Source organism: Lepidochelys kempii, chromosome 16 (genome assembly GCF_965140265.1).
Source record: "Lepidochelys kempii isolate rLepKem1 chromosome 16, rLepKem1.hap2, whole genome shotgun sequence".
Lineage (NCBI taxonomy): Eukaryota > Metazoa > Chordata > Testudines > Cheloniidae > Lepidochelys > Lepidochelys kempii.
In genome coordinates, this window is record NC_133271.1 from 19,115,463 (window position 1) to 19,142,474 (window position 27,012).

The window sequence follows — 27,012 nt, forward strand, 5'->3', positions numbered from 1 at the left end:
AGCAGGAGTATGTGCAATGGGACCAGTTTTCACCAAGCAAGTCAACTTTACTTGCATTGACAATTTGGCAATCTTTTGTTTGGGGTCACTTGTAGAGTTTTAAAAAATTAAAAGGCGAGGTAAAATATATAAAATTTCACTCCTATTCATCAACATCATCAATCAAATGTATATTCACACCTTGCAACCTTAAAAGGAATAGCAGGATCACATATGAGTATCTTCTTTGAAGCCTCTGTCTCCTCTCTCTCTAAGCTGGGCTGGCTTAAAAAAGTTCCAGATATAGAATCACACCTGGAATTCTTAAATTCTGAACAAAGTCCCTGTTTTTGCATTAACACTGAAACATGAATGTTGTAATGGTTAGTCCTTCACATTAGGAACAGGATGTAAGAATGTTTCACTCAGTACCATAACTATATACAATGACAGCTAGAGCAAGTTGCAACTTCTCCATTTTTCAGTTTCTGTACCTATTTAAATAATAGCATCTTGCACAGCTGGACTGTAGACTTAATCCAATTATATCAGCAGAGTGCTTTAAGCTCTTTGCATAAAATGGACTACGTGCAATACCTTACTGAACATGGCCACAAAGAGGAGGTAACTTTACTCAACAGTCTTCTCTAAAAACAAAGTCCTCAGAAAGAAACTTCTCACTTTTCAGCAAGATGCACTCTCCACACCACTGAAGGGGCTACAAAAATGAGTTTGCAGCATTAGGATTCAACATCAAATCTGCTGAAAAATAAACAATTAAGAGAGTGACAGCCCTTCTCTAGCCCTCCCCCTTACTGGCTTTATTAGGTTTGTTAAGGTAATAAAGGTGCACTAAAGGGAAGCATAGCCAAATGACTGACAGGGACTGGGACGGAAACAATCTATGATCACCCAGAAAAGTATATGAGGTTACTACCTACACTCAATCAGCATTTATTTGCAACAACCCCACCTTGAGTCATCAGTGAAGACTGAACCAGAGACTTTCAGCTCAGGGTTATTACTTGTGCTATTAGCTGGTAGCAGTACAACTCTTATGCTCTTTGTGGACCAGCCGCTATTGGCAGACATGTTACACTTAGCTAGAGTGTTAAAGGAAAAAAACCCCACACATGTTAATCATCACAGTGCTGAATAAGTATGTGTCTGCACTACGGAAGCTGTGCTTAAAGACTAAATTTATTTTACAACTTTCAATACTAAAACAGGGCAAACGAATTAGACACACAGTGACTGCTCACCACATACTTTATAACTGCTCAATACACACAGATTTTGCTAACATTTTTCATTACAATTTTAGTAAAGGGAAACATCTGTTTCCTCTCTCAAAAAGCACAATTCATCTTCCAAGCGGTCACATGCCTTTGAAATTTCATGTTTATCAACACGCTGCTCTCTTCCAGAATAAGAGCAGCACAGAGAACCATCCTTGCAAAAAAAAAAAAAAAATTCCAATAGCATTTTTTTTTTAAATTATTCCAGTTTTTTAAAAAGTCAAAATCTGTGAAACACACACAAAATGAACCTAAAGTATGTTACAGGGTAACAAAGTAAATTACATATACTCTTTGAATACAAAGTTATTTGTAGTTCACAAAAATAAGCTCTCCTCCATTGTAAATTTTGTAGCAAAATGTACATTGTACACGAATATTCTCATTAAAATTTCAGTTATTCATGACAATGACTACAACTGACAGATCCCAGAGAATGACTTCAGCACAAATACTCCAGTATGACCACGTACGATCTGCCTAAAATAGTAGCTTTTCCCCACCTTTTCCCCTGTGCATTAATTGAAGTAAAAATAAAATAAATAAAAGCCTCATTAGTATCTTGGACAGAGACTTCTTTTTTAATGGTCAAATGCATAGTGCTGCTTTACTACTCAGTAAGAAAACTTCAATAAAGGAGGAAATGTGTATATTAATGTCCAGAAAGGGAATCAACTAATGAATCATCAGCATTCTTCAGAGCTCATCTGAAGGCCTGTTCTGTCCATAAGTCCCATTCACTTTCCTTCTTCCAAGACCAGTGACTGGGTTGTGTTACTACTGCCTGCAAGTGTCATGAAAAGCCTCAAGTGTTCGGAAATCTCTCCACGTGGGTGGAAGGCCATCCTGCAAAAACTTTCCACAGCGCTGGCATGGAGCCTGGAACAGCTTTATGTAACTTCTTAACCAGGTCTAAAAAGAAAAGCATAGTGAGAAATTAAACAAACTAGATATGGATGCTCCCCAATGTTATCATTCCAGTCAAACAAAATTATACTGAGCATCGAGAACATACCTTGGTTTGGGCCCAGAAAGATATACAGTGATTTTATAGAAATGGAAGCATGCAGAAAATCACAAGGTCACAAGACAGCTGATTTTCCATTTTGCTGGAGTCCCTACTCTCTCTCATTAAGCAACTTTGTAAACAGAAATTCACGCTGTGAGAAGAAGGTATTTGTAGCTAAAGGGTTACCATGGACAACCAATGCTCCTCACATTCCAACTGACATAGGATTATGCTTGATCATTCTCCGATACTTGTGCCCTGGTTAAATTAGATATTGGTTTCTTTCTTTCTGTTATTCCTCTACCACGCCTCTGCTGCAGTCACAGTGCAGAAACCTGAACTCTTCATAGATGAAGATATAGTATATGACTTTCACATCGGGTTAACTAATTTTCTTTCTAATGTGGTTTGAACATAGTATTTTTATGACCAATAAGTACTATAAAATCTTATATTTGATGACACTTCTACAAAAGAAAAAATGTTGTCAAGTGATAAACAGCAAACAACAGCTGAAAACATTCCCAAGTAAAGATTTGGTCTCTTAACTGGGTTGTCATACATAAGAATGAGCATTACATAACTCAATTCCAAACTCAAGGAGATATGCAACTAAAAAACTCAAGACAAGCAGATTCACACCATGAAGGATGCACATGAATCTTGTCATTTAAATTCCTACTGAATTACATCAATAAGAGAAAATTGTTCTCTGAAGAAGAGGTCAAGTGAATTTATTGAAACAAATCCTTCCATCCTCATCAGAGCCTTCTCTATAGCAGCAGAATTTAAGGCAGTCAATAACTTTCCTCAAAAAGAGCTATATCATCTCCGGGTTTAGCAGTAACTAGGGACATGGGCAACAGAATACTATAGGTAAGCTGCTGCTATTAACTTCAGCTTTGTTGGACTTAGCCTGCACCACAGAAAATCAAATTTTCTGAACTATAATACAGAGATAAGTAAATGAAGTTAAATTGTACACTTAAACATCTTTTGAAAGAAAAATAATGTTCTTCATTCCTGTTGGAAAATTAAGACTACCCTACATCCTGTCAAATGGACTGAACACCCGACATGTAAAAGGACCGACATATTGATACTTGTGATGAGCTTGTGTTTTTGCTTTGTTAAAGTTTTCAGTAGTGTTTTATCAAATCAATACGACAGGTCCACAGCAAAAGCAAATGTGCTACCAGTTCTCGAAACATTAATTTTCAGGTACATGCTGCAACATGGATTGGACCAGTAAGACCTACTTCTGCCATTCTGGAGCTGAAGAATCTTATTGTAAGATGCGCCCTAATAGAAAAGCGCTTTACACAAGTATTTTAGCTTAGTGGCCGTTTTATAAATTAATTAAATAAATGCAATAGGTAAAGGAGTTTAACTGTTTTGAAATCAGACTTCTAACAACTGGAACATGAAAGAGCAATTTACAACTTTCCACATGTGAATTTAAGTTTTCTCCAGGAGTGGTGGAGACTGATGGTAGACAAAGCAAACTGGATCCTGATTTTAAAAAATGCCCATGCCTCTATCACTTGTTCTGGACAATTATAAAAAAGTTGACATAAATTTTATGAGCAGGGAAAAAGTGTTTCTTCGACAGTAGGCGGGGTAGATTGAGCCCTAGCTGTTTTCCACTGCCAAACTATATCCTGCCAGAAGGAGTACTGAATAAGGAACCATTGTTCTTACTCACCAGACAGCAATACAGTTTATACAAAAATCTGTTTTTACAAACAAAATTATAAATATATTCGAAGCTCATATGTGCTGAATTGAAATCTGTATATTGAGACAGATTGTTTTAAATAAATTAGGTAATTCTTAATAAATAGTACTACTTAATAATTAAGATATTTCTTTCTGGTAAAACTGTGGGATAGATTTGTGTGTGTGCACGTGCATGTGTGAGTGCGCACTTTTCCTCTCTTGATTCTGAGAGCCAGTCTGTGCCCGCTATGGCAAGAATTATGCCAGAGGTGCATGGTCCCTGAGGAACCAGGTATGAACTGAAGACTGATGTAGCAAAGTGGAGTGCCAGCCAGTGCCCTATCAACACGGCCTTTCCCATCCCTCAATGTGCACTCTATGCCAGAAGGTGCGGTTGGTAAAAGACATGGCTCTGCTGGTTTTAAGCCAGTGAGGGGTTCTCCTCAAAAGGGAATTCTCTGCTGGCCAATGACAGCCAGAATCCATCTCTTTTACATTGCTTGAGTCCAAAGGGGACAGATCATAACTGAGAATCTGGCCTCATTTGCATGTTAGTTTCAGAGCTGACCCCAGACCAGCTTCACAGATAAGATTCAGCAAGCAAACATTGAAAGCTATAATGAGTTATACAGATGCATATACAGGAATCTTTGAATACCATCCATCCCAGTGTACTGAGAACGGCACTATTTACTTTAAAGAGTATTAATGACAAATAACATTGGTTACCTTCTTCAGTTGTGAGACCTGAGGGAATTTAGTAAATAATTATTTTTAACCACTTTCAATATGGAAAATTACTCTGTGTAACAAACTGCCTGGTATCAATCATTCTCACCAGGCTGAAGTCCAGCTGGGAGAATTTCTTTTCAAATAAGCTTACCATGAAGGATCTGACCACCACATCTGGCATCTGGGGCAGCTGGTAATGCAATAAAGCAGTGGTTGCATGATCTGTCACCTGTGCCACAGACAGAAGGGAAAGACCTCCTTATTAATTCATTATTTCAGACAAAGTTGTGTTACTTTAAATGGAAACAGCATAACATCTCAAAGGGAAGACATGAAGAAAGAATTACATGACACCCAAGATATTCAGATAGCAACACAAAGATGTTTGTGTGGCTCTCTCAAACACAGTCCCATTCTTTAGCTCTCTACACAAGAGAATTCATTGAGACACAAATGTAATTAGTGTTTTCATACACAAATACTAAAAGCACCTTTACAATGCAATACCATGGTAATAGCTAATACTATAGGGAGGAAGCATGGTTTAAGTCATTAAAGAAGGGGGCTAGAAGCTAGGAGAAATAGGTTCTATTCCTAATTCTGCTAATGACTCACTGAATGACACTGGGCAGGTCACTTAATTTTTTTATGCCTCAATTTACTGACCCACCTTTGTATGCCTGTCATAAATATAAAGGGAAGGGTAACCACCTTTCTGTATACAGTGCTATAAAATCCATCCTGGCCAGAGGCAAAACCCTTTCACCTGAAAAGGATTAAGAAGCTAAGATAACCCAGCTGGCACCTGACCCAAAATGATCAATGAGGGGACAAGATACTTTCAAAGCTCGGGGGCGGGGGGGAGACACAAAGGGTTCTGTCCGTCTGTGTGATGCTTTTGCCGGGAACAGATCAGAAATGCAACCCTTCCAACTCCTGTTAAGTTAGTAAGTAATCTAGCTAGAAAATGCATTAGATTTTCTTTTGTTTAATGGCTGGTAAAATAAGATGTGCTGGAGGGAATGCATATTCCTGTTTTTGTGTCTTTTTGTAACTTAAGGTTTTGCCTAGGGAGATTCTCTATGCTTTGAATCTGATTACCCTGTAAGGTATTTACCATCCTGATTTTACAGAGGTGATTCTTTTACCTTTTCTTTAATTAAAATTCTTCTTCTAAGAACCTGATTGATTTTTCATTGTTCTTAAGATCCAAGGGTTTGGACCTGTATCAATTGGTGAGGATTATTATCAAGCATTACCCAGGAAAGAGGGTGTAGGACGTGGGAGGATATTTTGGGGGAAGACGTCTCCAAGTGGTCTCTTTCCCTGTTCTTTGTTTTACACGCTTAGTGGTGGCGGCATACTGTTCAAGGACAAGGCAAAGTTTGTACCTTGGGGAAGTTTTTAACCTAAGCTGGTAAGAATAAGCTTAGGGGGTCTTTCATGCAGGTCCCCACATCTGTATCCTAGAGTTCAGAGTGGGGAAGGAACCTTGACAAAGGCACTTCAAGATCCTTAGCTGGAAAGCACTACAGAGGTTTTCTATATAACTTATTATGATCAGCAGAAATCTGGAGAAAATAGTGTGATATTCAAAAAAAGCTACATCAAGGAATTTGCTTCACTTGTATTTTAGCCTTCTACAGTGAAGAAGAGTAGCATAATACCCTCTTGGCTGTGGCTCTACAAGGAAACCCCGTGTAGCACTACAGGATCATTAACAAGCTGAACCACTAGCAAGCAGCTTCAGAGGAAAATCTTAAGTGTTCTCTTCTTTATAGGCCTACATTTCCTTTTTGCCACTTTTCCTAAGTTTTATGTTCCCTTAAGTCATGTTGATTTACTCTATGGAGGAAAAGATCTACAGTGATGAAGCAGAGAACTCACAAATGTTATTCATACACAAATTTCCCTTTTCTGGATGAGGGAAATCATTTTCAAGTTTCAATTCCAATACCAAATTTAAGTTGTCTAGGTAGACAATCTTGTGGTAAAAGGAACGGAAGACCTCTTAAAAGTCAAGCTATTTTATACTATTTTAAAAAAATGATTCCACTCTTCCCCACAAAGATTTCATATTTGACAGGATTATTTATGTGTACAGTACCACATTTTCATGGAAAAATGGATACCCTCTTCTAACAAGAAAGGAAAGAAAACATAATTCTTAAAGTCCCACTTAAGGTTGTTTACATCAAACTGATACAGATTTAGCACTCTTCTTGGTCTCCTCTGTAACCAAGAATCCACAAATATGTTCATGGTCTACTTACTAACTCACATGGGGAGAAGGTTTCTGATAGCAGGGGGCTTTTTAATCTAACAGACAAAGTCATGACAAGAGCCAATGGCTGGAAGTTGAAGCCAGACATATTCAGACTGAAAATAAGATGCAATTTTTGTTTGACAGTGATGGTACTTAACCATTGGGACAAATTAACCATGGCTGTGGTAGACACTCCATCTGAAGCCTTTACATCAAGACGGAGGGTCTTTCTAAAACATATGCTGTAGCTGAACCACCACGTATGGGCTTGATGCAGGAATTATTGGTGGAATTCTCCTGCTTATGTTATACAAGAAGTCAAACTGATCCCTTCTGACCTTAAAAATCTATCACTATGATCTTATGGTGCTTACTAGCATTACCCTGGATATAAGAATATCAAATTATATCACTGTCCAGCGGTTAGTTGTGTTCTTGTAGTTTTTTCAAGAAAGAGACAAGCTCCTCTCTGATTCACACAGTGCGGCTGGTTGCCTCAAACTTCCTATACCGTTAGTTGGACCAATGTAGCCTATTTTTCATCAAGCCCAGTTTTAAAGCATATTTAACTTAAACTAATACCATGAAAAATACTAATTTATTTGGGCCAGATTCTGCCATCAATTATTCATGCAGACTAATACCTTATTCTGAAAATAGCACCACTGATTAAAATGGTACTACTTACGGAATAAATTGCTGCTGACTGTGAATAAGATTATCAGAATCCAGCCCTTCGATTGTAAACTCTTTAGGGCAGGGACTATATTTTCCCATGAGTGTACTGTGCAGAACACAATGAGGCCCTGACCCTAGCTGGGTTTTTTGGGAGCTACCACAATATAATGATAATTAGCAATGAAATAGTTAATTATTAATAACAAAGAATAGTAATTTACAGCTTCCTAACTTAAACCAGTCAGTCATTCCTTTAATTAAATCTCATGGATTATGTTAACCTCTTCACACTTCAAATCCTATGAGCCATTTGATTTTTTTATTTTTTTTTTTTAAATAGCACTTAGATTTATAGGACAGTACCAGACTTTAAAATAAACAGGCAGTCTAAAGATATTTATGAATAACAGTTCCCCTTCGAACAGTTCCCCCGAAAAACAAAGTTGTTTTCTCTCAGCACTGAAGATGTGGGGCAATATTGCCATTAACAAATTCAAATTCACTGGCTACATTGGCATAGCTGCACATATGCTGTCCCTATTGTGATGTAAAGCTAATGAGATTCCACAGGGAGATAAAAGCCATGCCAGCGCTGCTGGAACACTAATAATGTTTTCTGAACAAAAAGGAGGCGATTCATACCATAAGCAAGTGCTGATAAAGAAAAAAAATGCTTCTAAAAAGATCAAAGTGGGTGTCAAACTTTGGGAAGAGGAGGGGAGGAATAACACCCCCCAAAAGTAGCAACAAACATTGTGATGCTGAACAGAGCAAAGAAAAGAGATGCAAAAATGTCAAACTGTCTAGTGGGTGGGGGGTGGGGACCAAACAACACCCAACAAAACAGAGATGAAAAAACAAAGCACAACTGTCCAAGATTAAAAAAAAAATAAAAAGGAAGGTAACAGATCGATGCAGAAGGCTTTACTAATGGAAATATCATTTCACGCCAAAGCAAAGAAAATAGCACATGCACCAGCTCATTTTTGGGATATTTTTTCCTCCATCCAAGTTGGAGTTGCAAGATAATTTATTTTGTGTGTTGAACAACATTTTGTATCTACAGGACTTCTCTTCTCTACACTATCTAACAACATTCCTGTTCCCCTCACCTGTCCCTTTTCCAAATTAGTGTGTCCTCTAGTACACAAACTGATTAGACAACTACTACTCTGAGTCGCAGAAAAAACTCTTCCAAGAGATTTTACAAAAAAGCGTCAATTGTCACAATTCACCTTCTGGAAAATACCTGTGAGTTTTTCCAAACAAAATGAAAGATACACTATTGAAGTTAAAGACAAGTTTTGCTAAATGAAATATTTATCATTTAACCAGACACATTCACATTTTACAGCAGAGTCTCAAAGCAAAAAAGGACTCTAGTTACAATAAAAATTGACTGGTAGAGACATGCTCTTGGGTCCTGTCTTCTGAATGAACTTACATTTCTACTGGACTGGATGAGCAGATTTTGGTTTATCAAAATACAACTGTGTTTAAATTTGAATAGAAGCACTTTCCCTCTTATTAGCAGTTATTTAGATTGATCTCTGGCACCAAACTTAACTTTTTTGGTTCATTTCTGTTTCCAAACTGCTTATAAATGTACACAGCTTGAATGCATATCTTTCTTCCAGTCTAGAGAGATGCCTGCATTCTGAGTTCAAACCACAGATCACCAGGCTTCCGTTGGATCAAACCTAATCTTTAACATGACTTTATGGGAATGAAATTTTCAATACTTTTTATCTAAGAATAACAATTAGGTCCCCACCAGCGAGTAGAGTTGTCTGGGTATTTGCTCACTCTGAGAAACTACATGCAGAGCACAGATGGCTGCTCAGCAGTAGAGTGAAAAGGCAGGTACTCCCTAGTTCCTTATCGCATCTGACAGCTCAGCTTGTTTGCTTGGTAACGTTGTAAATAGCTCATGAGATCAACATACACTGATAGCAACAAACAAAAGCCTTGCTGTTTGTCTGAACCAACCTATCCTCAGCCTTTCTCCAAAATTTCTTATCCACTCAATGGTACTACAAAAGGCACTAGCATATTATTATTCCTGGAGGTTTCACTTTTCAGAAGGGGACAGTATCCAGGAATGAAAAAATATCAGAATTTCCAGTGTTGCAGATTCATTTAAAAAGTACAGTCTTGTTTATGGGTGGGTAAGGGTAAATAAGTGCTTCCACAAATTGTGACAAAAAACACAAAGGTAGGGGTGTTACTTTGCACTATTATGAAGGGGACCTATTAAATAGTCTGGTTTCTTACTATTAAGGCTGACAGGGGCTTAAAGAACTAATAACATAGGATGTTAGAGTATAGGAATTACTATACTGGATTATACCAGTTGTTCCTCTGTTGTAGTATCCTGTCTCAGAGTGGCCAGTAACAGTTTTTAACGTGCTGCCTTTCAATTTAATTTAATGCCCCTTTGCTCTTATATTACTGAAAAGAGTAAAGAATACTTAGAGATGAATGAGAGGCAAACAGCTCCTATCTTCTCAATTTCTCTTTCAGGAAAAAGCCTGAGAATCCCATAATATAGGGGAGCAAAAGCAATTTGGTGAGGTCACAAAACACAGCAAAGAAGAAATAATGTATTCATACATAAGCGTTAGGGCTGTCGAATGATTTTTAAAAATCACAATTAATTGAGAGATTAAAAACAATGGAGATTAATCGCAGTTTTAATTGCACTCTTAAACAATAAGAAAATACTATTTATTTAAATATTTTGGATGTTTTCTACATTTTCAAATATATTCATTTCAATTACAACTCAGAAAACAAAGTGTACAGTGCTCGCTTTATATTATTTTTTATTACAAATATTTGCAATGTAAAAAAACAAAAGAAATAGTATTTTGCAATTCACCTCATATAAGTACTGTAATGCAATCTCCTTATTGTGAAAGTGCAAGTTACACATGTAGAATTATTATTTTTATATAACTGCATTAAAAAACAAAACAGTGTAAAACTTTAGAGCCTATAAAGTCCATTCAGTCCTACTTCTTGTTCATCCAATTGCTCAGACAAACAAGTTTGTTTACATTTGCAGGAGATACCGCTTCCCGCTTCTTATTTACAATGTCACCTGAAAGTGAGAAGAGGCATTTGCATGGTACTGATGAAGCCGGCATCTCAAGATATTTATGTGCCAGATGTGCTAAACATTCATTTGTCCCTTTATGCTTCAACCATCATTCCAGAGGACATGCTTCCAGGCTGATGATGGGTTCTGCTTGATAACGATCCAAAGCAGTGTGGACTGATCCCTGTTCATTTTCATCAACTGAGTCAGATGTCATCAACAGAAAGATGATTTTCTTTTTTGGTGGTTTGGGTTCTGTAGTTTCTGCATCAGAGTGTTACTCTTTTCAGACTTTTGAAAGCATGCTCCACATCTCGTCCCTCTCAGATTTTGGAAGGCACTTCAGATTCTTAAACCTGGGGTCAAGTGCTATAGCTACCTTTAGAAATCTCACACTGATACCTTCTTTGTGTTTTGTCAAATATGAAAGTGTTCTTAAATCGTGAACAACATATGTTGGGTTGTCATCAGAGACTGCCATAACACGAAATATAAGGAAGAATGCAGGTAAAGCCACGGTGCAGGAGACACACATTTCTCCCCCCAAGCAGTTCAGTCATAAATGTAATTAATGAATTATTTTTTTTAACAAGCATGATCAGCGTGGAAGGATATCCTCTAGAATGGTGGCCGAAGCATGAAGAGGCATAGGAACGTTTACCATATCTGAAACATAAATACCTTGCAACCCTGGTTACAAAAGTGTTTTGTTTTTGAGTGCAGTTATGTAACAACAAAAACCTACATTTGAAAGTTGCACTTTCACGATAAAGAGATTGCACTACAGTACTTGTATGAGGTAAACTGCAAAATACTATTTCTTTTGTTTATCTTTTTGACAGTGCAAATATTTGCCATAAAAATAATATAAAGTGAGCACTGTACACATTGTATTCTGTGTTGTAATTGAAATCAATATATTTGAAAATGCAGAAAAACATCCAAAATATTTATAATAAATTTAAATTGGTATTCTATTGTTGTTTAACATGGTGATTAAAACTGCGATTAATCATGATTAATTTTTTAAATCGAGTTAATTTGTTTTGAGTTAATCGCTTGAGTTAACTGTGATTAATTGACAGCCATAATAAGCTTGTATTCTTAGCAGCTCAGGTTTTGACATAGCTCACATGCATATGCTCCGTAAGAAATAAGCCTGGAAATATTGAGCTTGGAGGAGAGAAAGACCACTTCTTCATCATGGAACCACAGAGCCGTGAGGCTCAGAAAAATCCAGGAAGGAATGGGAGATGCCTCTGTCTTCACGAACAAGGTCAGCTCCCAGACTGCTGCACTGGGCAGCACAGCATGGGGAGGAGGTGACCAGCCCTCTGTGGAGAAAGAAGTGGTTCGGGACTATTCAGAAAAGCTGGACGAGCACAAGTCCATGGGGCCGGATGCGCTGCAACCGAGAGTGGTAAACGAGTTGGTGGATGTGATTGCAGAGCCATTGGCCATTATCTTTGAAAACTCATGGCAATTAGGGGAAGTCCCAGACGACTGGAAAAAGGCTAATTAATGCCCATCTTTAAAAAAGGGAAGAAGGAGGATCCTGGGAACTACAGGCCAGTCAGCCTCACCTCAATCCCTGGAAAAATCATGGAGCAGGTCCTCAAGGAATCAATTCTGAAGCACTGAGAGGAGAGGAAAGCGATCAGGAACAGTCAGCATGGATTCACCAAGGGCAAGTCAAGCCTGACTAATCTAATTGCCTTCTATGACGAGATAACTGGCTCTGTGGATGAGGGGAAAGCGGTGGACATGTTCTTCCTTGACTTTAGCAAAGCTTTTGACACCATCTCCCACAGTATTCTTGCCAGCAAGTTAAAGAAGTATGGGCTGGATGAATGGACTATAAGGTGGATAGAAAGTTGGCTAGATCGTCGGGCTCAATGGGTAGTGATCAATGGCTCCATGTCTAGTTGGCAGCCGGTATCAAGTGGAGTGCCCCAAGGGTCGGTCCTGGGGCCGGTTTTGTTCAATATCTTCATAAATGATCTGGAGGATGGTGTGGATTGCACCCTCAGCAAGTTTGCAGACAACACTAAACTGGGAGGAGAGGTAGATATGCTGGAGGGTAAGGATAGGATACAGAGGGCCCTAGACAAATTAGAGGATTGGGCCAAAAGAAATCTGATGAGGTTCAACAAGGAAAAGTGCAGAGTCCTGCACTTAGGACGGAAGAATCCCATGCACTGCTACAGACTAGGGACCGAATGGCTAGGCAGCAGTTCTGCAGAAAAGGACCTAGGGGTTACAGTGGACGAGGAGCTGGATATGAGTCAACAGTGTGCCCTTGTTGCAAAGAAGGCCAATGGCATTTTGGGATGTATAAGTAGGGGCACTGCCAGCAGATCGAGGGACATGATTGTTCCCCTCTATTCGACATTGGTGAGGCCTCATCTGGAGTACTGTGTCCAGTTTTGGGCTCCACATTACAAGGAGGATGTGGAAAAATTGGAAAACGTCCAGCGGAGGGCAACAAAAATGATTAGGGGACTGGAACACATGACTTATGAGGAGAGGCTGAGGGAACTGGGATTGTTTAGTCTGCGGAAGAGAAGAATGAGGGGAGATTTGATAACTGCTTTCAACTACCTGAAAGGGGGTTCCAAAGAGGATGGATCTAGACTGTTCTCAGTGGTAGCAGATGACAGAACAAGGAGTAATGGTCTCAAGTTGCAGTGGGGGAGGTTCAGGTTGGATATTAGGAAAAACTTTTTCACTAGGAGGGTGGTGAAACACTGGAATGCGTTACCTAGGGAGGTGGTGGAATCTCCTTCCTTAGAAGTTTTTAAGGTCAGGCTTGACAAAGCCCCGGCTGGAATGATTTAGTTGGGGATTGGTCCTGCTTTGAGCAGGGGGTTGGACTAAATGACCTCCTGAGGTCCCTTCCAACCCTGATATTCTATGATTCTATGGTGTGTTCTGAAGTAGGCAGCTCTCAACAAGAAAAACAACAAAAGATTGAAGTTCCTTAAGTAAGTGCTTCCTCAATATAGTATTGTAGGATACAGGAGTTTTCCTGAGGGTAGGGTTTGGTGGCTGTGTCAAAAACCTATGAAAACCAGAAATATTTAATCTGCTTGGTTTTCTTATTTGGACTTGATCAGACATTTAATCTTTGCTTAACCAGCTACTTAAATACAGCAAAGTACTGATCATGGAAGCAAGCAATCAGCCAGGTGATCCTCGAACAGTCCTTCTCCTCTCTTTGAGCAGGCATCATCAGTAGTTCAGTATTCAGCTCATGCACACATTGTTTTATTCAGATATTATTGACAAGAATACATCTTCATACATTACAATACTTGTGTGTCCTTGTAATGGTGACAATTGTGCCCTAAACTTCATTAGTTTGGGACTGCAAACCTCTTAGACAAAGACCCGGATGCACAGCAAGAAATGCAAATAGCATCAGGCACTGTCAGTGATGTACTACTGTCTCTCCTCCCTGAAAGAAACTAGCATTTGAAAATTTGGAGAAATAGAACCCCGAACACTAGGATATATATGACTACTCAAAGCACTCTTTTGTGGAAGACATATTTTCGCTCATATGTTCAATTCTCATGTGGTTTCATCGTGCTTGTCTTGTTCTTGCAGGATTTTTTTACACTGTAATTTTTAGACTGTGATCATTTCCTTACATTACAAACAGCTTGTTGAATAAAAGACAGAAGCATGATTTGCCTTATAAAACATGTACATATGCATTCAGGTCTACACACTCTATTTTATCATCCATAATGCCCTCCTACCGCTAGATATTTTAAAGATCATGACTAACTGCACAAAGGAAAAATCTAAGCAACTGTTTAACAATTAACCAGAAAATACTGGAACTAGCTTGTTTGCTGGTTTTGCCAACTATCTTTGGGGATTGTGCCTGCTTTGAGCAGGGGGTTGGACTTAGATGATCTCCTGAGGTCCCTTCCAATCCTGATATTCTATGATTCTTCGAAATCTCTTGAAGCTTTGGTTCAAATGTAGGTAGGATCTCAAAGAAGAAATCTAAAGGATTGTTTAGTTCCTGCTGTACATGTGAAACCATCATACAACCAACTTGCAATCTGACTACTGTGAATCTCTGTTTAGGATAGCCCACTATTAGGCTACCAGGGGTGCTGTAGGACAAGACTGAATTGGCAGGAATACATGTGAGTTTACATGGTGCCCATGGATCAAATAGCTAATTGGGGGTGTGGGGGAAGAGAAGGAATAAATTACATTAGACAGATTAACTATATCTTGTTACTGAAGGGCTCAACTGATAGTTAAGGGTAGAAGTTAGCTACTGGTAGAGTGTTTCATTCACTACACTACAATAAAAATAACTACACTGTCCTTTTTCCTTCTACTCTCCCTCTGAATGAGAAGCTATGAAGCTTGCTCCAGTCACTACAATATTTTCCTTCAAGTCACCTACTTGGCATTCCATACCCCTCACCTCTATTCTTCAGATTTCACAGCAAAATTTAAACAGTAAATATTTCTAAATTTCTTGTCTTATTCCTCCTCTTAGGTTACTGAATGAAGACATGTGAGGTGTTAAAATAGGGAGGTTAAAGATCAAAACAGTCACCGCACCTGCTGAGTTTAAATGTCAGAAAAATATGGAAACAAGTAAACCTTTTCTTTATTGTTTGTGGTTTTGCCCTTTCAAATATTCCCCCCTTATTTTTAAGTTCCATTCTCTGAGACTAACCCTGCTGGTAGATTTGGTGGCTATAAAAGCTTATTCACCCCAGGACGAAGTTCAAGAAGTCTCCAGGGAACCTTAGTAAATGACTGTACATTTTAGCAGTAATGGGCCCACTGGGAGTTCTCCCCCTTGGTATTATACACACATGGGTATCCTGTCTAATAAGGAGGAGAGAAAAGGCTTGCTGACACAGCCAACGGTTGCAGACGAAAGTCAGGACAAATTTAGCTTCATTTGACAGGGTTGGATAAAGGATCACAGGTCTCTGGTCCTTAACCTAGAAAGGCATGCTGCAGTCCTGTGAGAATTTGACAGGTTTGCAGCTTCCATGAGCAGATATCTTGTGAGCTCCAGATGTTGTTGTATTGTCATTGAAGAGAGTTTGGGAACTACGTCCAGCTTTTTAAAAATAAATGTCCCTGCCCTTCAAAGGAATGATGGATTCTGCAGCATTAAAGGAAACGGACACAGTCAAAGGGCTTCCCAGCCTCCTTGGTGGAAGTCATTGTTGCTCTTCTGAGAAGGTGAAAACTGAGCCATTTCCACAAAGGGTCAACACTGACTGCACATAGAGAAAGATTTCATGGACATACAGATATGTTGTGACATGGGTAGACAGATAGAGATAAATTCAAAAAATGGTGGGAAAACATTTATTCTGGAGATTTAAGAGTGCCAGACTAAAATCACTTCTCCAACACTACTTTATCTGATATCCTTTAGCTCATGTTGCTATATCATTATTTCAATGTATTAAAAAGAATTTGATGGGAGCATAACTTCATCAGAGAATAAAAAAAGCAAAATCACAGCATTTTCCACCAGCTGTTTAGAAATGTTGACTATATTTTTCTAGGTCCTAGTTTTAACTTATTTCCCTATTAGTGCACAGTTATAGGCTCTGCTACTGATTCTCAGGAAGAAATGATATCTTGCATTTCTATAATGTTTTTCATCCAAGAAACTCGAAGCAATGCAACCAAGATTCAGAGCTCCTGTGAGGTAGGAAAGTATAATCCCTATTTTAAACAGAGGGAAACTGATCCACAGAGAGGTTAAGTGATTACTCAAGGTAGCACAGTGAGTTAGTGGCAAAGCTGGGACAGAACTCAAAAACCCCTGCGTAACAGACCCTCGCTCAAGCCATTAGACAAGACTTCCTCCCTCCAGCAACCATGTGTTTCTTATTTTAAACTAATCCGTTTTATATTATTTGATTAGTTTTCCTGGATAGGAATGATAAATAGTAATTTAATATTCAGATAATTTAATTCTATTTCAATTATGAATGAAAAGTTGTAGACTATTTGCAATTAAAAATGAACATAAGAACAGCCATACTAAGTTAGACCAATGGTCCATCTAACTGAGTATCCTCTCTTCTGATACTGGCTAATGCCAGATGCCTCAGAGGGAATGAACAGAACAGGCAATCAGTGAGTGATCCATCCCCTGTCATCCACTCCCAGCTTCTGGCAGCCAGAGACTAGGGACATCTAGAGCATGGGTTTGTATCCCTGACCATCTTGGCTAATAGCCATTGATGGACCTATCCTCCATGAACTTATCTAATTCTTTCTTGAATCCAGTTATACTTTTGGCCTTACAAGTTCCACAGGTTAACTGTGTGTTGTATGAAGAAGCACTTCCTTTTGTGTGTTTTAAACCTGCTTCCTATTAATTTCATTGGGTGACCCATGACTCTTGTGTTATATGAAGCAGTAAATAACATTTCCTTATTCACTTTCTTCATACCATTCATGATTTTATAGACCTCTAACATATCCCCCCTTAGTTGTCGCTTTTCCAAGCTGAAAAGTCCCAGTCTTTAACCTCTCCTCACAGGGAAACTGTTCCATACCCTTAATCATTTTTGTTGCCCTTCTCTGTACCCTTTTCCAATTTTAATATATCTTTTTTGAGACAGGGAGACCAGAACTGCATGCAGTATTAAAGGTATGGATTTATATGTCAGTTTTGGTGGGTTTATTTCCTATACAGCCCCTAGGTAGATATGAGATGGTTAAAGTTTCTTTTCACTACTGATATGTATTCAAACCAGCACTCTACATATTTCATTGAATTTAATTAACTTAATATTTTAAAAGAAAATTTAGTGAGTTAATTGTGCTGCAATGACAGTGCTAGAGAACAAAGACTTACCCCTCTCCTGTGGGTAATGGGATACGAACAAAGGAAGTACAGGCTTCTCCCATACTTTCTCACCAAACTACCTCACCTCTGACCTGACGGGCCACCACCCAGGAGGGAGGGGAAGTCCACTGTACATGCTTAAACTTCTGGATTGAACTGAGACTGCCAAACTAATTTTTATCTTCATTTTGCACCTAGATACTACTCTGATTATTGCCCTATAAATATCTTAGTTAGAAGCTAGGTAAAATCACAGGGCCAACTAGCATCCAGTGTGATAGCAAGATATGTAACAAGTAGGAACTGTACTGAGACTTCCAACTTGCTTCACTAACTATTATGCAGCCATTGGGCTGGCTTTGAACTGGTGGCATAAACTGTAAAAGAATTCCTCATCTTTTTACCAATTATATTTACAGTTTAGAATGTGTAGCGGATACTTCTACCCACTTCTCAAACTGATTGCACTAAGGTGAGAACTATTACTAAGTACGTTGGTTGGTCCCTTTTAAAAATATATTCTAAACTAAACATCTAAGGAATGCCTATTATGATGATTTGCAATACATTTATTCCCAAAATGTAGTTGGCACTGTACAAACATATAGGAAGATGCAGCCTCTTTCTCTTGAGATCATAATGTAAAACACATGGAGAATTTCAGAAGACATACTTAATTGCAAAAACCTAAACCTGTTCCATTGCAATAATTACTTCAAAGCATTATTGATAAAGGATTATTAAGATTAATTCTGCACTAACTTACTTTCCACTGCATTCTTCTCTTCCTGACATAGGAAAGAAAATATTTTTGTGGACAGAGAAGAATTAACTGATTAAAGAATCCTTTACCTGTCTCTAGAGTAAAGAAAGAGGTACAGTGGTATTCTTTCTGGCTTAATACTAGTCAGGGAGGGACTGCTACCTACCTCCCAAAAAGCTGCCCCCTTTGATCTTTAGCGGGTTAGTATCATAGGTCAAAAATGCTTTTCTTTTGACTGCACATGAAATCCTGGGAGGGAGTTTGGATTTTTGGGAACATTTATGCTCAAATACAGGTGATATACCTTTAGTTTTGACCCCTTCTTTTATGCCCTTTAGAGTCCCTGACCCATAGTTGTTACACAAACTACAGAAGTAGATGAAAGGAATATAGTAGCTTGAGCCTTAAATTCCTCGAACTGTGGTTTAAATGTAATGAAATTGTAATTTAAAGCCAGTTCAGTTTGAACTTACAACATTTTGGCCAGAGGTTTTCATAGAGAAATTTTATTTCACTTGCCTTGGAAAAAAAAGCACAATGTCTAAAAGTGTCTTCAAATTCTTGGCAGGTTTATACTTACTGGGCTTATTTTTGTCCCATACCATTCTCACATACGTGGAATGCCCGTGATTTCAGGGGAATTACTTTAGTTTACAGGAGCATGAGAGGACAAACAGGTCCAATAGCTAGCTTTAAGGTAAAATTTTCAGAACTGCCCAAGTCTCACTGACTTATTAAAATTAAACCTCAAGAAGAGGAATGTGTGGAATTTGTTTCAGAGAAGTTTAGAAATGGTGCCTGTTGACTTCCCTCCCCAGAGAGGATGCACTTTTTCCTTTAAACTGAGAAAGCAAAAGAATAGATTTTTAGACTTAAACTACTTAGAAAGAATTAATCAAACTAAAGCTCAAAAGTAAATAAGTAAAAAAATGTTTTCTCAGGCTAGAGAGGAGAAAGTCCCATAGTTTGGACCCTGATCACCATGGCTAGGGTCAGAGATATGCCAGGATATAAGTGTAAATCTGAGAACAAAAAAAAAGTGTATTCTATTTTTGTCCTATTTACTATCTTCAATCATTGGAGATTATATTTTGTTCTTTGCAAGCCGTGATGGAAGTTTTATAGTCACATTTAAGATGGCTGACAAATAACACAATACCTAATTGCTTTTGCAAAGTGTTTGTCTATTCAAAATCAAGAAGTTCTGCAAGACACAGAATCCACATTTCTCTTATAGGTACGGGGTAGAAAGTAAATGGTGTCGGACTTACCTTCTGAAAAACCTGATAGTTGGATTTGGACCATATGTCAACCTGTAGTAAGAAAAAAAAAATGTATATATATATATATATATATATACACACACACACAGATTCAGATGAACATTTTATTAGACTAAGATTGGTCTTGAAAAAAATCTATAATCCTCAATCATCAGAAATAAGCAGTCTAAACAAAGAGACAGAGGAGCATATTTGTTTCTTAACATTACCTTGGTTTCCAGTGTGCAGGCTGATAGGGATTGCTCAACCTCAACAGAATGTTTTAGGATTTTTCTCTTGCATTCACTCACTGGACTTTACTAGGTTAAATTGAGTTTATGCTACTGAGTTAACTGCTCCAAAAGACAGACTATAAAGCCACTCTGCTGTCCTCTTTCTAATCTGTCAAGACTCACCTAAATTGCCTAAAGGAAATTACCAACTGATAATGGCTAGATGGAGGGCCAGTAAAGACTTCCAATATTTATTTGTATACATCTATAGAGATCTCTTATTTATATTTAAAAAGTGTCAGGGGCATCTATATTTTGTCGAGTCTTCAGCCAGTTGTTGGTGATTTCCTATTACTAAAACTAGACGGGCTGGCACACAAAATTGACACATTTAGCACTATTAATTGAAGTGATATTAATAAAGGAAGCCAAGTTTTTTGTATCTCATGCTGAAGATATACTTGAATCCTTGGCACTAAGGATTTAACACAAGAAAACTTGTCATCTGTGAAATTCCACTGTGAAGGCTGCACCCTTCATTATCCTTTAGTATTCAACTACAGACATTTCACATACAGACAATTAATGAAATGAGTTATTGTATATTTTTATTGTATTTTTAATAATGTAGTATGGAACCTTGAGTGCTTTGGTGCTAGGCTACCTAATAAATATTAAAAAGTTTCCTCTGAAATATTATACTGTCTAGCCCTTTCCACTTGTTCTACCGCCCATATGCATAGACAACTTCCTCTGACTTCAATAACAGTTGTGTGGCTTTAGTTATATACACATATGGGCTGCAGGATCCTGTGGGATACAACAAGAAAAAGAGTAGTGCAGGACTTTTAAAGTGGTGTCTATTAACAATGCTGTTCTAACTTGGTTGTAACCACTATGTGCTCAGTCTGACAGTTGAGATATTCATAATGCCGTTTCCTAAAATGGGCAGTGGTATTTTCCACATAAATAATGTTTTCTATTATCTCAGTTTCATGACCCAGCATTTCTGAGCTAATTTTACAATAAGAGGAATAAAGTGAGGGACATTTGATAGATACGTATGATAGACCATTGTAGAGTCTCAGCACAACAAAACCCATTTCACATATGTACACTGTTAGAATGCCTAGAGGTTTTCAGTTCTCAAGGGTGGTTTATACACCATGTGAATCAGAAGAATTTTATACAATAAGATCCACACTTAAAAAAAAAAAATCTGTCCTATAAGGTTATTTTGCATTTCTACATCACCATTAATCAGTAAATCCCTCAAAATGCTTTACTTGCAGTAGGCACATGACTATCTAAGGTATTATAGGCCCCAATGATGGACACATAACCACCACCCTATACCGGAAACCTACTGAGCGCTATACTTACGTACATGCCTCCAGCTTCCATCCAGGACATACCACACAATCCATTGTCTACAGCCAAGCTCTAAGATACAACTGCATTTGCTCCAATCCCTCAGACAGAGACAAACACCTACAAGATCTCTATCAAACATTCTTAAAACTATAATACCCACTTGCTGAAGTGAAAAAACAGACTGACAGAGCCAGAAGAGTACCCAGAAGTCACCTACTACAGGACAGGCCCAACAAAGAAAATAACAGAACGCCATTAGCTGTCACCTTCAGCCCCCAACTACAACCTCTCCAGCGCATCATCAAAGATCTACAACCTATCCTGAAAAATGATCCCTTACTCTCACAGATCTTGGGAGACAGACCAGTCCTTGCTTACAGACAGCCCCCCAACCTGAAGCAAATACTCTCCAGCAACCACACACCACACAACAAAAACACTAACTCAGGAACCTATCCTTGCAACAAAGCCCGATGCCAAATTTGTCCACATATTTATTCAAGTGACACCATCATAGAACCTAATCACATCAGCCACACTATCAGGGGCTCGTTCACCTGCACATCCACCAATGTGATATATGCCATCATGTGCCAGCAATGCCCCTCTGCCATGTACATTGGCCAAACCGGACAGTCTCTACGCAAAAGAATAAATGGGCACAAATCTGACATCATAACATTCAAAAACCGGTAGAACAACACTTCAACCTCTCTGGCCACTCAGTAACAGACTTAAAGGTGGCAATTTTGGAACAGAAAAGCTTCAAAAACAGACTCCAACGACAAACTGCTGAGCTTGAATTAATATGCAAACTAGATACCATTAACTTGGGTTTGAATAGAGACTGGGAGTGGCTGGGTCATTACACATATTGAATCTATTTCCCCATGTTAAGTAACCTCACACTTTCTTTTCAACTGTCTAAATGGGCCATCTTGATGATCGCTACAAAAGTTTTTTTTCTCCTGCTGATAATAGCTCATCTTAATTAATTTAGCCTCTTCCTCCACCTTTTCATGTTCTCTGTATGTATGTATGTGTGTGTGTGTGTGTGTATATATATATATATATATATATATATATACACACACACACATATATATTTTCTTACTATATGTTCCATTCTATGCATCCGATGAAGTGAGCTGTAGCCCACGAAAGCTCATGCTCAAATAAATTTGTTAGTCTCTAAGGTGCCACAAGTCCTCCTGTTCTTTTTGTAGTATCTGAGCAACTCAGTGTCTTTAATATTCTGACCATGTATTTAAAGACTACTCGTGTAAGCAGGGTCTTGCAGGTTATGCTTAAGCTCAAACAAAAGCTTGATGTGGGAATTAATGGGTGATGGTCTATGACCTGCATCATGCTTCAGATGAGACAGTCATAATGGCCCCTTCCAGCCTTAAAAAACAAAGAAACAAAAAATATGTTATCTTCTAGAATTCTCCTATGAAGTGGGTATATATTATCCCCATCCTACAAGTGGGGAAACTGAAGCACAAAGAGGTTAAGTGACTTGCTCAAGTTCACAGAGCTGCAACAGATTTCCAGAAGTCTGACTTTGTACTGGTTTTGGCCATTAGACAGCTCTGCCCCAACCTTCACACACATCTAAGAAGGGATCTAATGAAATAAAACATTCCTTGTTTTGCAATGAATAAGGCATACGGTGTTTAAGTTTCATTTTATTAAAGCTGTAGTATGAAATCTCATAAATAAGTCCTGTTGAACCAATGTGCCACCTCAGAGCCAGCAAGATCTCCTAAATTCATTTGTAGGAGATTGTGCTGATCTATGTGAATATTTATCAGCTTCAGCCTGTCTCTATAACAAGGGCATTTCTTCTAATCTTTTGCTGGTCCTGTGTCCACGAGTAAGTGATTCAGCAACAATTGACACAGAACACATTTAGCTGAATGAAGTGAGAGGACTGGTCTACAGGAACCAAATAAATACCCCTTTGAAAACTGTACTTAGATTTCCAAACAGCTGGGTGTGTTTTTGTTTTGTTTTTTTGTTAGGCTAGATTTAAGGTTGTGGGTACTGAACCTATCTGTGGTTTCAATGCCTTTTACTTTTCAACAATATAGGAGCTAAAAACACCAAACAAATAGGAGTTAAGGTTGCACTTCTCAAACAAGGGACTGATTCAAACATTTACACAAGCACAACTGATATGCTAGTGCAATTTTAACACAGCCTTCAGAATATATACTGTCTCGGTGGAGGTAGCAACGATGGCAACTTCCTCCCTCCTTTCCTGACCTCCAGCTTATTTCCTATTACTATAGGGCCTCATATAGTCATAATTTCTCATCTGCAAATCTTATCATGGAAATCACACTTATTGCAGAATTGTGCTGCAGAGATATGTAGCTTTCATTTTAAAAATATCATTTCTAACCTTTATGGTTGGGTAGAAAACATCAAAAACATGAATTACAAGTAAAATGCTGAGGGAGTCTGATGTGTGGCTTGATCCATTCACTTCTGTCAGAACCCTGTGGACTCCATTGTTCTGCAGCTATAGAAATTGGCATTTTCCCCAAATACTATGGAATTCAGCATTTCTGCCACTGAATTTACTGTTTTGTTATAACTATGTGCCCAGCATTTTGTCTTCTCTCTCCCTGCCCTTCTTGGACCTACATGCAGCTGTGTCTTGCGCCCCAACTTTCCCTATAAAGGGGAATTAATGGGATTAAAGTGCATGTTCTTCCATGGAGCCAGGCAGCAGAAAGTAAAAGGTGTTAGAGTGGGCATGTCCAGCTTGTAGCCAGGAAGTGACAGGAGCCAAAAGTCTGGGCTGTTGCACGGACAACAGCATACCAGCTGAAGCCCAGTAAGCTGGGGAGGTAAAATTGCTGAAGACAGCTAAAAGCTCCCCACTCTGGAGGATGAAAGAGGTTCTGAGCTGGATTACTTGGCATTATGGGAGCCAAGAAATGGAGCCAGGACACCTGAAGAGAGTAAGGAAAAACCCATCCGGAAAAATAAACACGGTGTAAAATGAAGAATTTTACATCAATGAGTTTTTTTCAGCTATGAGCCAGAGATGTGTTTGAGTGTATATGGGTGGAAGATGGGAATTCAGGGTATTTAATGGCAGTAGAATGAACTAATATTGCTGTGGAATTTAAGGGTAGCTATGATTTTTGGTTCCATTGTGCCATGAAGTACACAGGGCCCTGATTATTAGTTCTCTCGGGTAGCACCTAGATGGCCAAAAGAGGACTGGAGCCCTGTACAGAGGTAGACATGATATGTGCTCTCCCCTCCCCGCCAATAGCAACCTACGGCCCCAATCCTGCAACGATTTACGCTTGGGCTTAAATGTATAATTTTAACACTGCATTGGAGTTATCTTTATCATTTAGTTATATTATTGTTTATACATTTTAACAATTTTTTGTACACAAAGGAGAAATCAGACATTCTAAGTGTTTGGCAAGAAATAGGAACAGCTTCTATTTACGAAGTTCTGCTGAAGTTTACATTCTTACATATAAACAGGTTAGTTTTGTTTGGTCAACCTCCTTCTTTAAAATAAATTATAGCTATACAATTATTTTGATTTTTTTCCTGTTATGGTAATGCTCAAAGGCTCCAAATAATGATCAGAACTCCTTTGAAATGCATCGTCTCTGCTCCACAGAGGTTACAAACTAAATTGAAACAAGTCACAATAAGTGAGGGTAGGTTTACGGCAGCATTTCTCAAATGTGGCCACAGCCTCCTGCGCATATTTATTTGGTTTTCCTAAAGCTAATCAAGTATTTTAGGAAAAAGTGTGAGAGTGGCCTCCAGCAAGAGTTGGTGACCACGCTCTGAGGCCACCAAAAAATGTGTCCTGAGCAATCCTGGTCTACAGTGCAATCATGGAATGAGATTGCAGCTTGTATGTATCTATCTGAGCTAGTTTTAATGTAAGTAGCTCAGGTACTGAGTAGTGACACTATAGGAGAGTGTGCTTAAGTGTGTGCTAGCTGCATGAGTAATTTAACCAGTGTTCTTGGCAGCCTTGTACAGACCTCGCTGAATTGCACACTGCCACAGCTTCACTAAGCAGGTACCCGAGTTAGCTAGATTAAAGGTAGCTCAGCTATATCCACATGAGCTGTAATCACATCCTGTGATTGCAGTGTAGACATATCCCAAGTGTGACAAAAGAGAAGGGGATTGAGATGGTGAAAGGAAGAGAAGTTGAGAGCAATATTAATAAGTTCACATGGTTACAGAGATTAGCAATGTATCTAAGTTAATAGTTCCCAATCATTTAAGAGTACTGTTTGGACTTTTTGGCCCCAGACCTAGACATGGTTAACTAGCCTACTTCTCGTAGATATCAAAGCAGAAGTGGGTCTTGTGGAGGGATTTGGAGGGAGGAGAAGGTAGAGTGACCTTATGGATCAGTTCAAGAAGTATGTTTCATGCTTGAGAGTTGGCATGGAGTCAGTTGCAGGAGAACTGGACAACTAGGCAGTCAAGGCTAGCATTACTGACAGAGCAGTGGGTGACATGACATACAAGAATGAAGAGACAGAGATAGAGAGTCAAAAAGGATGTTCAAGGTCAGGATGTGAAACTAACTTGATTTGGTGGTGGTAGGGGAGTGCTAATGGCAGGATTTAGTGGGGAACGTGTCTGAGAAAGATGACATTAGCAGTTCCCTTTTGTATAACTGGTGAGAGGCAACACAGGAATAGGGAAAGGCAGTCTTACATTTTAGTAACAAATACACATGCTTGTAAAGCTAACTACAATTTAAGACACACAGAAAATTAATTTAGAGTTTGTTTTCTAGCTATTTTCATCTAACTGAATGTTGGTTGGTTGACCTGATTGATGGCAAAGCTTGTGTTATAATTGGAAAGCATATTTGTTATTCAGTTTCAATCTCCAGTGATGATCATTCTCCGAGCCAAATATATGATCCTCTCCAGTTTAATTCAAAATTTTTAAAAATTTCTATTTTAGATGCTGCATTTGGATGAATTTAACAGGTTCAGAATGTTCATTATTTGGCATGAATACCGAAAAACAGCAAAAGTAATAAATGTCTTATAGACCTGATGTTATCCAAGTTTAAAAAAACCCCAACACACATGCAGATATCTTAAATGACTGTCCACTTTTCTCCATGAAAAAAGAGGAATAAGGTAGGCGTACTAAAGAATGCATTGTTACAGATCTATTATTCGTCAACTTTTCACTTTCAATCAAGATACACATTTGTATCTAAAAAACTGCTGAAAGCACAATTTTGGGGCATCCTCTGCATCTGAATTAAACTGGGGCTTTTTTTTCCCAGTGCCCCACTCTCCCCACCCGTCCCTAGTATAAGTAACAAGAGACCATTTTCTGAAGGTCGTCTGAACGATTTCAAAGGCGATAACAAATCAAAATGTTCCCTGCATCTAATATCAAACACGGTTGGTGCCAACACTTATTAGCGGAATCGGATTCAACCCCCCCTTCCACCCAAACACACACACATCCAGCTTTGAAGTGGAAAGAATGCAGGGATCAGAAATTACCCAAGAGACAGTTCTGGCTGTCTTTGAAGCTTTCCTTTGATACTACTATTTCTTTTCCTCTCTTACGCTAGGAGGCTAAAAGCTGCCCTTTTTTTTTTATTGATATGGGGTAATTAATGAAGCCTTAGCATTAACATAACCCAAGTTCCTTAACATGATAATTCAACTGAGACACTTATGTTTCTTTAAGTAAGTCT

At 38.5% G+C, this 27,012-nt stretch overlaps 1 protein-coding gene across 2 annotated transcripts in view; it reads right to left on the reverse strand.

Annotated features, from left to right (window-relative positions):
• Positions 1-1,161: 1,161 nt before the first annotated feature.
• The window catches only part of MED27 (mediator complex subunit 27), a 182,250-nt gene continuing 156,399 nt past the window's right edge, over positions 1,162-27,012 (reverse strand). For both annotated transcript variants that reach the window (XM_073314820.1, XM_073314821.1), the window contains exons 6-8: positions 19,678-19,719; positions 4,889-4,966; positions 1,162-2,189 (exon numbers count right to left, since the gene is read on the reverse strand). In XM_073314820.1, coding sequence (XP_073170921.1) covers positions 2,055-2,189; positions 4,889-4,966; positions 19,678-19,719 — 255 coding nt within the window. In that variant the 3' untranslated portion in view covers positions 1,162-2,054. The remainder of the gene's footprint in view (positions 2,190-4,888; positions 4,967-19,677; positions 19,720-27,012) is intronic.